We start from the raw sequence: 13,250 nt of genomic DNA on the forward strand, positions 1-13,250 counted from the left end.
GTGTTTTTACAAAAATATTGCGTAATACGGATTACGGGCGCAAACATCAAGTTTTCAAGTTTTAACAAAATACGGAGCACAAAATTTTTAGCCAGAGAATCGAAAGGAAAATTTGTTTATCACATATTAGTGGATTTTTGAAACAAAAAAAAAGCGTATTAATGAATTTATGTTGCTAGAACCATTAAAATAACGAATAATTGAATAATCAGTAGGGGATGTAGCTCAAATGGTAGAGCGCTCGCTTTGCATGCGAGAGGCACGGGGTTCGATCCCCCGCATCTCCATTTGTTTATTTTAATTTTTAATCTTCGATCAGAACTTTTACTTTGGAATTTTTTTATAGTGGTAAATTTCATGAATGTGTGATTCTGTAAAGCCTTGTAAATTATCATAATTATTGAATTATAAAGTTCATTTGAAACTCGAAAAAGAAAAACTACTGAACTATATATATTACAGAAATACATTTGAATTAGAACATTAATCAAATATAACTCCATTATTAAGCCATAATATCCTTAAATCGATCATAAGATAATTAACGTATGATTAATTAAACCCGGTGTTTCTCAATTTTCTTTTGAAGCTCTTCGCGTCTTGTTCCAGTAACTCTGTCGATTTCTTTTCCTCTCCTAATGAACAGAAATCCGGGCAGTGCTTGAACTCAGAACTCTTGTGATACATTCTGTTCACATCATAAATTTTTCAACTTATTAATTAGCAAATGTTAGCTGATATTTGACAGGTTTTTATGAATTAAGTCAAATGTTGATAATAAAGTCCTTACGAATAATTCATCGACATCAATCTTGTCAAACTCAACATCAGTATAATAAGCAGCAAATTCGTCAACAATTGGTGCCATGTACCGGCATGGTGAACACCATGAAGCCGTGAAGCATATCACCATCTACAAAACAATGCAAACCATAAATCAGTATTCTTTAGTAGACTGTACGCGTTTTTTATTTATAACTTTTGACAACAAATGTACTATTCTACGTCACAATCATTTGTTTACTTTTGATTAAAAATACTGTCACAAAAAATAAAAATTCACCTTCTCTCTCTCTCTAACTTTTCTCTCTCTTTTTTTCCCCCAAAAAAAAACCCTAAATCTAATTTCATTCTGCTCCGCCGCATCCTCCGACCCACACCGCCCTCCCTTTTTGCCCTTTCTGATCGCCGGAGATGGGGCCATCCCAAGGCCTATCTCCGGTGATCGATCGCACTTCATCGCTGGCTCCTTCCCCTCGTTTAGGACCTCGACCTTAGGTTTTTGACGGCTTTTGGGTTCTAATTGGACCGTCTGACGATCTTGTTGGCTGTCTTCTTGGTTTGTTTTTCTGTCCTTTCCGATAATACGAGTCTCTGTCCTGTCATTGAAAGCCTCACTTGCAACCCAGGGATGGCTCCCCTTCCCCTCGCCCCTTCCCCCCTCCCTGGTAGAAATCTACCTATTGGTTTTTGGTGTTTGGTTGAGTTGCGTCGGTGTGTCATGATCTTCTTGTTAGTTTTTGTGTTTTTTTGGGTAGTGTTTTGGGTCTCATCGGTCTTTTTGAAGGTTGACGATGAGACTTTTTATTTGTTGTTGATATGCTTCCAACTCGGAGATTTGAAGTGTCAGCTGTTAAATGTGTTATCAACGTGGTGTTTCATCCTTTCTCCCCGCCGGATGGTTCCTTTGTCGGGTCGGGTTTGTGTTATTGCGGTGTCCTTTATGGTTGATCTAGTTGCATGTAGGTCGATGGTCCTGGGGAATTTTGTGTGGTATCGGGTTTTGTTCTGGGTGTGTTTGGAGTCAGCCTTGTTCGGTTCATCGGATTGGGGTTCGCTTAGTCCGTTGGTTCCGTCTCCGGTCTGTGTTCTTGGGTGGGCTTGTTTGTTTTGTGATGAGTGTGGTATGGTGGTGTGGGCTGCTGGGTGCTTGGGCGGTGTTGTTGGTTCGGGTCGGATGCGGTGGGATCCACTTTCATTTGATGTTGAAGCCGTGTCTGTGGAGTTGTTTTCCTTTGTTGTTCCTTTTAATAAATACCTGGTGGGTTGGGGTGTCCTGTCCCCTTCCCCACGGGATAGTTTTTACGACTAGTTTTTTGTATCGAGTATGTGTTGAGCATAGGTCTCTGCTGTCTCCTGAGATGATTTTGGTTAGAGGGATGTCCAGGTGGTTTGTTTTTGTTGTACCCACAATAATTTGTGAATTATAAGCACCTACAGAGTACTATATAATCTTGTTGATATTTGTGCAGATTTTGGATGCTGGTCAATATATTATAACATTAATGTGAAGAGAAGAGTGATATAACTTATAACCCGAAGGGTTACTCCATCTATTGTCAATTAATTTTGGGATAGAATATTCTTGAATTGTAAAGTAAGTAGACACTCTTTCTCCTTCTCGACCGGTACAACCAAGGCTTATGTGCAATCTTACAGTTAAAATCTTGATTATATTCCCCTACGTTTCTTTATAAAATTTATTATGTTCCTAATTTCTTTTTGCAAAATTCTCCACTAGCTCATTAAACACTCCAATGATTTACAAATTATCAAAATTCTTCAAAACAAGAGCATCTTATTGGATAAGGATTAAGTGCTAATATTAAGAAACAATATTATATTCATATAGCATTTTTTTAAAATATTTTTGGGCCTATGTTGATATATATGCCTCTTTCTAAGATCACTATTATTTTCTTTTGGAGGGGTATGACAAATGTCATCTTAGGGAAGACTAAAAAGAAAATGTTCTGTTGTTATGTTAGATGCATTGTTTTGTTGAATATAATTTATGTGAAATAATTGAGCTACTACTTATCTTGATTGAGTGTTATTTATTCTAGTCTTCTAGTCATGCATTAAGTGGCCCATAATAAGAATAAAAGGGTGCGTATAAATACACTTATGAAAATTGTCGGGACACTCCAATTATAAGTAATGGACAAAAATACCTCTGATTCTATTATAATAACTGCATTTGATAGGTGGGAAATTAAAGGACAAATCAGTCATATGAAACATAAAGAAAGTATCCAGGACATTTTGATGGTGTATTTAAAGCGACCCGAATAAAAGTAGGGTTCCTTAAAGAAAACTAAAAAAAGAAGAGTTTTTTTAGTTAATTTCTCTTCACATTAAGTGTTATTCATGGTAATTTAATTTCGATTATACAAGTTAAGCTCAGTTTAGTTTAGTTTGATTTCAATTCGGAGGTTTTTGATCTAAAAGAACAAATTTTCAGTGTCTGATTGTATTTTTTAATAAGCTTTTAGTTGAGACATGCTACGATTGACATTATAAACTAGGTTACCCAACTCCAATTCCGACTCAATTGTACCTTATATTCGATGGTCTCAGACTCTCAGTGCTTCCAAAAGTCAAGGGCAAATATGTCAGTATATAAATTAGGTTTACCCAATTTACCAACAAAAATCTTGCATATATTTAAAGCCAAATTTCATGCATGATAGGTAGCACACAAAACTTTAGAAACTTAATTTCAAAACCAATTACACACTTGATACCTAGGCAATGCCCTTGCTACATTGCGCGTTACAATACAATACATACACACTAGAGTACTAACGACTACCGCCAAGGTAGTCTCAATAATCGACTACAACCAAACTATATAAAATCTTTAAACGATGATAGAACGTCACCAAGTACTTACTTTAATTAACTTCGTAGTACTTAATTATTTGTTATCTCGATCACACACAAAAAAAAGATAGTAATTAATATTGGTGTTACTAATATTTTAGGCTGACGTTATCATTATGTTTTACTTAATATAATACTCCCGTAATTTTTTTATGTTATAAAACGTAATCATTGGATTAATCAAGCCTTATATTTCTCAATTTTGGTACGAATCTCTTGGTGCTTTGTCCCGATGACCTTATCAACTTCTTTTCCTCTCTTGATGAACAAGAACGTAGGCATGACCGTTACTCTAAACTCCCGCGATATCTCCTGTTTTCATTTAATTCAAAGATCAAATCATCAGCAATAAATTATATAGAAAAAACATGATATATAATATTACACATTAATCTTTTTTCCAACATTAGAATTTTTCGAGTTAAGAAGGGTCGTACAAATAACTCATCCACGTCGATCTTGTGGATCTCAACGTCAGTGTACTGAGTAGTAAAGTCGTCGAGGATGGGCTCCATGTACCGGCAGAATCCACACCATGATGCAGAGAAGAATATCACAATCTGTATAAAAGTGCGTTAGATAAAGAGACGATGTAATTCTCGATACAATTTTTTCTACATATTTAATAACATCAATCGCAAGTTTATACATTACTCATGCAACGTATTACGTATAACATTGTACCCTAGTTTCAATTTCTTATGACGTAAGTTGGTAGGTTAATTTTATTAGTCAATCATGTTATTGAGTCACGTGACGAATTTTATATTGATTATATCTAAATTAGGTAGATGTCAGCTAGCATAACTGGTAGAGTCATGAAGGGTGATATATACTTATGACTTAGGTTTAGTTCCCGTCACCAACATATTTGTGTGTGGCTCCTTTTATACCAAAAAAATATTTTATTAGTCAGTTGATAATGTTGAGTCATGTAACCTTTATATCGACTATATCATTATACTGACTTACCAGTTTATCTGAGTGCTTAGAGGCTTGAAAGTATTCTCTCCAACCCGCAGTAGAATGGAATGAGATTACCCGATTGATGTGAGCCGAGTGATTAAGCAATGCAACCGGCCTAATTATTTCAATTACATTAGATTGATCTTCATTCAAGTTCTTATAATTACGATTATCGGCCACCATCTCGCCTTTCTCCGGTGAGACGTTAATCCGCCCACGTCCGCTCTGTTGTCCATCAGAGCGGACGTGTTGTGAGGAAGCGTGAATATCCCATGTTGGGCCTCTGCTGCAACTGTGTCCATTGTCCATAATAGTACGATATTGTCCGCTTTGGGTCAAGCCCTCACGGATTTACTCTTGGGCTCCTTCCCAAAAGGCCTCGTACTATTATATTTTCTGGACACTTATAAAGATGATCTTCCATCTTTATTCTACCGATGTGGGACAAGGGTTTGCACCCTAACAGGACGTAGGCATGAGGAGTTGCAATTGCCTTTGCTTTCTCTCTTTCACTAAAGGTGGAAGCATTTGATCCCATGTTATATTTTGTGATTAGTGATAAATATAGTATGGTAATAATGTTTGTGTCTTTGGCTTGTGTTTCTTAGGAGCTTAATTATACTACATAGGCTTTTATAATGGAGGTGGGAATATTTGATTATTCCTTATTAGTTAGTCCTACTTCTACATTTTGATGCTCCAAGATTTAATTAATTACGATTCCTTCCAAAACTAATGTGCATGTTTTTTTTTTTTTTAAATTAATTTGATTTGTTAGGAATAAATGGAATTATAGGTCAAAGATCATACTAAATTGTACGGCTTTCTTTTTCCTTTCACATATCACATATGTATAGTCTAGGATTAAATCGCCACCCATGTGCTAAACTATTTGAACTTTATTTAATTAAATATGCATTATCATTTAAATTTGCTTTGAGCATATCAAATTTAATAACTAAGATGTACAAGGAGAATGGTTATATATATGAAGCATAAATGAGTGTTTAAAAGTATTGATTGAACTACTTAGATCATATTGATAAAGTGCACTTTTTTCTAATTGTTCATGTGCTAGGAACTCTGTAGTTAAGTGTGTTTTTTGAAGTATATATGAGTGATGTCAAAATACGTTGGAAACGGCTCACGTAATTAGTGTGTAAGGTCCACTACATGAAAACAAGACAAAGGCGACAGACAAGCTACAGTCACCAATTTGGCGACAGATAAAAAAACTCGGGCGACGGAAAATAGTCGCCAATTTGGCGACTGTAGCTTTTTATCCAAAAATCCGTATGAAATCCAAGGGCGACCGAATATTATCCAATTTGGCGACCGGAAAACAGTCGCCAAATTTGGCGACCAATACCCGTCGCCAATTTGGCGACCAAAAACGGTCGCCAATTTGGCGACCAAAAACGGTCGCCAATCGCCTGTTAATTTTTTTTTGCCAGTTTCTTCACCCCGTCCCCCTTCATTCATTCTATCATCAACCAAAAAAAAAAGCTACAAGAAACCCGACGACCCGACGCCACCACCAACTACAACGACCACCAGACGCCACCACTCGCCGCCGCCATCCGCACACCACATCACCACATCACTACCGACCCTTTGTTTTTCTTTTTAATAAAGGTTTGTTTTCGACTCAAATTGATTTAATTACTTCAATCCTTCATATTTTGTTTAAGTTGTGATGCTTATTTAGTATCTAGTTGTAATTTATACATTAGTGATGCTTATTAATGTATGTAGTTGTAATTTAATTAGCATTTTTGTTAATTAATTTGAGTTAGGGTTAGAAATTGGGGTTTTTGTTAAATTAGTAATGTGATTTGATTAGGGGATGTAATTGAAGGTTATCTTGATAATATTAGTATTATTGAAGGTAGTAACTTAGTTTTAGTAATATTGAAGTAGTATTGTTGAAGGTAGTATAGTTTTATGAAGGTAGTATAATGTTAGGATTGTATAAATTTGCCTTATAATTAACGAAATTAAGTTAGAATGAGCATGATGTATAAATTTGTTAAATTAGTAATGTCATTTGATTAGGGGATTGTATAAATTTGCCTTATAATTTTGACAACTTGTTTAATATATAATGACCTAGTACCCGTTCAAGAATTACTCATTAGGAGCAATTCTTGAATAGTCCCCATTTTGGGACTGTCTTTGTACGTTTCAAGTCACTTAGGTAGTAAACACATAGTTGTGATTTTATTAATGAGAAAAGAATTTGGTTGCAATTTTCTCCAGTGTTCTCTGAATACATATGTGGAATATGTATCTTTTCCACATTGTGTATTTGGAGAACTAAGGGGAATTGTGCGCGAATTTTTTCATTAATAAATCACAAATGTGTGTTTGCTAGTGACTTGAAACGTACATTGATGGGTTTAGGTTGGAGTGATAATGACCCAATTGAAATCTTGAAATTAGCATAAAATGGAGGATGAGATAACCATTGTTTTTTTTGTTGAAATTAAATATTATTATTTAAAATGGTTAGTTTGCTATATATTGCTTATAGATTAAAATGAAGAGATCTGAACGTAGCTGAATGTACGAAGAAAGAGTAGATAAGAAGAAACGTCCTATCGCTAGATTTGTAAAGGGAGTTCGTGGATTTATTGAATTTGCTAGATGTCAAGATTCATATGATTTGGAACAACATAAACTTAGGTGTCCTTGTACTAAATGTAAAAACTTAAAATATTTATTTGACATTGAAGTAGAAGAGCATCTTGTTACAAATGGTTTTTTTCCAAACTACTACAATTGGATCTCACATGGAGAAAAATATTATCCCGAAGAGCCTCAAATCCAACAAAATGAGAACCCATATAGAGAAATGGTACTTGATGCCTTTCAGTCTAATGATTTCATTAATGACGACCGTGTACCAATGATTGATGAAGAACAACCAAACCCAAGAGCAAAAGCCTTTTTTGACATGCTAAGTGCTTCCGAAAAAACCTTATATGAGGGGAGTAGAATGACATTGTTACAAGTTGCATCCAGGATAGTTTCTTTAAAATGTGAGTATAATATGCCATTTAAAGCCGTTGATAGTATTGCTACGTTGGTTGAGGATGTTATACCCGATAATAATGTTATGACCCGAAATTTCTATAATACCAAGAAAGTGGTCAAAGGTCTTAAGCTTCCACATGAAAAGATTGATGCATGTCCTAAAGGATGTATGCTTTTTTGGAAAGATGATGCTTTATTTGACAAATGTAAGAAATGTCAAAGAGATATATATGAGACAAGTGAAGGAAATATTGTTTTGAAGGGGAAGAAGGGTAATAAAAGGAGTGGAAAGAGAAAGAAACCAATATCAGAAAACACATTAATTTATTTTCCATTAGCTCCTAGACTTCAAAGAATGTATGCCACGAAAAATCTTGCCAACCAAATGAGATGGCACAAAGAAAATCCTCGTACACCAGGAAAGATGTGTCATCCGAGTGACGGGGAGGAGTGGAAGCGTTTTGATAGGTTATATCCCGATTTTGCCGAGGAACCTCGCAATGTGAGACTTGGCTTGTGTACGGATGAGTTTGACCCTTTTGGTCAGTTTGGTAGAAAGTACTCGTGTTGGCCCGTAATGACCACGCCGTACAACTTACCTCCTTGGCTTTGTCTGAAAAGACAATTTATTTTCCTCTCTTTACTTATTCCCGGTCCTGATAACCCAAAAACCATCTGGATGTTTATTTACAACCGTTGGTGGAGGAACTGAAGTATTTGTGGAAAGTTGGTGTAGAAACATTTGATGTGTCGAAGAAGCAAAATTTCCAACTAAGAGCGTCATTGTTATGGACTATAAATGATTTTCCCGCATATGGTATGCTATCAGGATGGGTAACCGCTGGGCGAAAGGCATGTCCTTATTGCATGGATAGGAGTAAAGCATTTTATCTTCCTAATTCCAAAAAAATTAGTTGGTTTGATTGTCATAGATGTTTCTTACCGGATGGACATATTCATAGAGAGAACAAGAAATCTTTCTTAAAAGGTAAGGAGGTGCGTGACAATGCTCCTGGTTCGACTCAAGGGGATGAGATATGGGAGGTCAGACGTGATTTGCCATCAACTCGTCGATGGACCAAGAAGAGTTTAAAGAGTTGAAAAAGAAAAAAATGGTTGGTTTAAAAGAAGTATTTTTGGGAGCTTCCCTCTTTGGAAAACAATGTTGATCGGACACAATTTGGATGTGATGCACATAGAGAAGAACTTCTTTGAGTTACTTATTCATACGATTATGGATGTAAAAGGAAAGACACGTGATGATATTAATTCAAGAATAGAATTGAAGAAATTTTGTGATCGTCCTAAACTTCATATTCATAAGGATGAGGCTAAACCAAAAGCCATATTTACTCTTGACAAAGCTCAAAGAAAGGTATTGTGCGATTGGATAGGAAACTTGAAGTTTCCCGATGGATATGCTTCCGATTTGAGCCGTTGTGTTGATTTGAAGGAATTGAAGTTGAAAGGGTTGAAAAGTCATGATTGTCATGTTTTCATGGAGCGCTTATTACCCGTGACTTTTAAAAATTTACTCCCGACTACAGTTTGGAATGCAGTTACAGAAATAAGTCAATTTTTTAGAGATTTATGTTCCTCCACGATATCAGTTGAGGACATGAGTCGTTTAGAAGACCAAATACCAGAAATTTTGTGTAAACTTGAGATGATATTTCCGCCTTCTTTTTTCAATTCGATGGAGCATCTACCTATCCATTTGCCATATGAAGCTAAAGTTGGTGGACCCGTCCAATATAGGTGGATGTATCCTTTCGAAAGGTTTCTAAATCATGTGAAGAAAAAAATTGGTAATAAAGCTCATGTGGAAGGTTCTATATGCAATGCCTACCTAACGGAAGAGATTGCCAATTTTTGCTCTCTTTATTTTGAAAAACATATTGAGACCAAAGCAAAATACTTGAATATTGATGAAGCGGATGAACTAGACACAAGTATACCCAAGTGTTTCCAAATGCGGGATGAAATAGGGTGTTCATCACTGGGGAACAAGATTTTTGGATGACAAGGAGTATAACCGTGCCCACCTTTATGTGCTATCTAATTGTGAGGTTTTGGAGCCATATGAAGCTCAATTTGTGACAGATTTCATTAAAGAACACCCAAATGTGAACAGAGAGGATGTTTGGCATAAGCATGAGGATCAATTTCCAGCCTGGTTTCGGAAGCATGTATGTAAGCTAAATATTCAAGATGATGTGATAAGAAGCTTGGCTTTGGGTCCTTCTCGAAAGGTTGTGACGTGGAATCGATATTCAGTTAATGGGTTTAAGTTTCAAACATTTGACTATGGCAAAAGTAAGGCTAAATGCAACTACGGCGTTACTATTTCTTCTCTTGATGGCAATGAATATTATGGCATATTAGAGGATATCTTTGAGTTGTGCTACAATGGCCGGGATCAGAGTTAAAAAACCGTCTTATTCAAGATTCAATGGAGGGATAATTCCGTAGCTGGAACGAGAGTCCATGATCGTTACAAACTCGTGGAAGTGAATCATACTCGAACCTACTCTCAATATGACCCATTTATACTTGCACAACAAGCTCATCAAGTTTATTTTACATCTCTTCCGAGCACAAGTAATGATAGACAACAAAAGCAATGGTGGGCCGTTTTTAAAACAAAGGCACGATCGTGTTGATACATCTTTTTCCAAGAAAAGGTTGTATCGAAACAGATTTGTCCCATTGATCATGATGAAATTATTTATGCAAATGAGATAGAAGCGGAGGAGGAGTTAGAAGAGGAAGAAGAGAATGATAAGGAGAGGGATGGGATAGAAGAGGGGGAAGAAGAAGAAGAGGAGGAAGAAGAAGAAGAAGAAGAAGAAGAAGAAGAAGAAGAAGAAGAAGAAGAAGACGAAGAAGAAGAAGATGATGATGATGATGAGTAAGAGAAGGTATTGAAAGTATACATATCAAAATTTGGAAACAATTATTAGCGTTTTATTTTTTATTTTATATCTGTTTATTAGGTTTTATTTTTTTGTATCTTATAATAATTATCCTGTAATATTTGCTAACACTTTTTATTCAATTGTAGTACACATGGCTCGTGGAGGAGGTAGGCAGCGCGGAGGCTATAGTGAGGGAGGTAGTAGCTCCCGAGAGCAGGAGGAGGACGTTGACCGTTCTACTACGGAGGTGAGTGAGGAGGAGGAGGAGGTTGCTATACCCCGATCAACTGACGGCAGGATGATCCTTGATCCGAATGGTCTTTGGTAATTTTTTATTCATTCTAGTTTGTAATTTTTTTATTTAGTAATAAATGACTTTTTTTAGACATATGTTAATTATACATTATTTTTGTTTTCCTATATAATTATGTTTTTAACATGTTTGATTTCAGGTTTAGAAGTCAAAAAGTTGTTCGTGGTGTGACTAATAGCACCCAAGAGAACATGACACACGGCGTTACTTGTTGGAGTAACGCTACTGATGAAGATAAGGAGATGTGGTTCAACAACTTCCGGGTATCTATTTATAAAATATAATTTATTAAATATAATTTATTTATTCTAATTACCTTATTATTAATTTGTTTCTCATCCATGTGTTTACTTTTTGTAGCGTGTGTTCTATTTGCCATCCGACCTTGAGCGCCTAGTTTGGCAAAGGTATAATGACATTGGCAAGAAGAGGCTAAGGGACAACATGTATAAGGTGTCTAAGAGGAAGAATGCGCCATCTTTCATGAAAGGTATTTAGTTTCTTTTAATACCCGTAATTAGTTAAAATTCATTACATATTTTGAAACTATATTAATTAATAATTGATATTTTATTGATTATAGGTTCGTCATATGAGGAATATACCAAGTACCGAGCAGTCCGAGTTCAAGGAAGCATCGGCCCGGAACAAGATCAACAGGAAAGGAGGAGATAAGGACGCGGAAGTTGAGCCTACTCATTATGGAGGGTCTCAATCTTTTCATGATCGTGTGGTGTTAGATGTAAGTTATTTGTCTTAGCTTTTAATTTAATAGTCTTCTAATTTAGTCTCATTAATTATCATGTTTGAGTAACAATTTCCTTATTTTTTTTCCGGAAGACCAAGAAGAATAAGGGCAAGGTACCCACGATTGTTGATCTCTTTGTTGACACTCACGCAAAGAAGACAAGCAAGGGCAAGTTGATCTTGGCGAAGGAAAAAGATCAACAGTTATATGTAAGTGTCAAAAAATAAAAATTTCTTAATGTGTTAAAGTATATGTTTTATCAATTTTTAGATAAGTAACTTCTAACCATTAATGTTTTATCAATTTTTTAGGAACAATTCCTTGTCCGTAGGAAGAACAACCCGGAAATTGATGACAATGAGCTATGGTTTGATCTTGTTGAGGGGTTCCAAAGAGGAGATGTGTATGGAGCCGGGTCGGCAAAGGAGATTTTCTACCCTCCTACAAGAAGAAGAGGGTCAATTTCCTCCCAACAACAACCTTATACCCCAAGTGTCGTAAGTGTGCTCCAAGCTCAATTAGCCGCCAGGGAGAGGCAGGATGCCGAGAGGGAGAGGCGGGATGCCGAGAGAGATGAAGAAATTCGGAGGATGAAGGAGGAAATGGACCGGATGAACTCCTTCTTCGCCAATTGCAACACTGGGTGGCGCCCGCAACCAAAGGAGAGATCCTAATTATGGAGGTGGTAGTGGAGCGGGAGCAAGTTTCCCTGCTATGTAGTTTTTTAGAAAACATGTTATTCCCGGATAATGTTAGATGACCAAAACTCGTAGTTGTGTGTATGGAACATGATTTTCTTTATGAAGTTTGGTTGTGTTGGCTTCCCATGTGTTCTCTGCTGGAAGTGTTGGTTTATTTGCAGGTTTTTACGTATTTGGCTAGGTCAAAAACGATTTTTAGGCTAAAAAAAATGTAAATTTGGCGACGGATACTGGGCAATTGGCGACGGGAAACCGTCGCTAAGTTTCTGATCATGAATTAATTTTCGGGTCATTGGCGACGGATACTGGGCAATTTGGCGACGGGAAACAGTCGCCAAAATGGCGACCAAAAACAGTCGCCAAAATGGCGACCAAAAACCGTCGCCAATCCTGAAGATTTGGAGGTGACGTGGCTTGTAAAAAGGCGACTAATGACAGTCGCTAAATTGGCGACCAAACACAGTCGCTAAATTGGCGACCAAACACAGTCTTTTCGGTTCAATTAGAGTATTATTTTATCGGGTCATTTTCGGGTTTAGTGGTTCTGGATCGGGTCATTTTCGGGTCGGGCCAGTACGGGTCAAGGAAGCTCGGGTCATGTTCGGGTCGGGTCGGGTCCATTCGGGTTTTCGGGTCACATTCGGGTGATGTAGTTCGGGTCACTTCGGGTCTCGGGTCAGCTTTTTCGGGTCGGGTCAATCGGGTCGGGTTGCTTTTGCCAGGTCTAATTATAAGCACCTACAGAGTACTATATAATCTTGTTGATATTTGTGCAGATTTTGGATGCTGGTCAATATATTATAACGTTAATGTGAAGAGAAGAGTGATATAACTTATTACCCGAAGGGTTACTCCATCTATTGTCAATTAATTTTGGGATAGAATATTCTTGAATTGTAAAG

At 36.7% G+C, this 13,250-nt stretch overlaps 1 protein-coding gene and 1 non-coding gene across 2 annotated transcripts; both read left to right on the top strand.

Moving 5' to 3' along the window:
- Positions 1-214: 214 nt before the first annotated feature.
- On the top strand, positions 215-287 carry TRNAA-UGC (transfer RNA alanine (anticodon UGC)). The gene has a single exon. It is a non-coding gene; the product is annotated as a tRNA-Ala (tRNA).
- An 11,024-nt stretch (positions 288-11,311) lies between these two features.
- Positions 11,312-12,321, top strand: LOC141599989 (uncharacterized). Its single transcript, XM_074420138.1, has 4 exons — positions 11,312-11,320; positions 11,483-11,641; positions 11,740-11,856; positions 11,959-12,321. The coding sequence occupies exons 1-4, from the start codon at positions 11,312-11,314 to the stop codon at positions 12,319-12,321; spliced, it is 648 nt and encodes a 215-aa protein (XP_074276239.1).
- The last annotated feature ends 929 nt before the right edge of the window (positions 12,322-13,250 follow it).

The sequence above is a fragment of the Silene latifolia genome, chromosome 9 (genome assembly GCF_048544455.1).
Source record: "Silene latifolia isolate original U9 population chromosome 9, ASM4854445v1, whole genome shotgun sequence".
NCBI lineage: Eukaryota > Viridiplantae > Streptophyta > Magnoliopsida > Caryophyllales > Caryophyllaceae > Silene > Silene latifolia.

Excerpts from the sequence above, each read along its gene's own strand:
- LOC141599989 (XM_074420138.1), top strand. Across the intron at positions 11,642-11,739 it reads ATGATCGTGTGGTGTTAGAT|ACCAAGAAGAATAAGGGCAA; the intron begins GTAAGTTATTTG and ends TTTTTCCGGAAG. Across the intron at positions 11,857-11,958 it reads AAAAAGATCAACAGTTATAT|GAACAATTCCTTGTCCGTAG; the intron begins GTAAGTGTCAAA and ends TCAATTTTTTAG.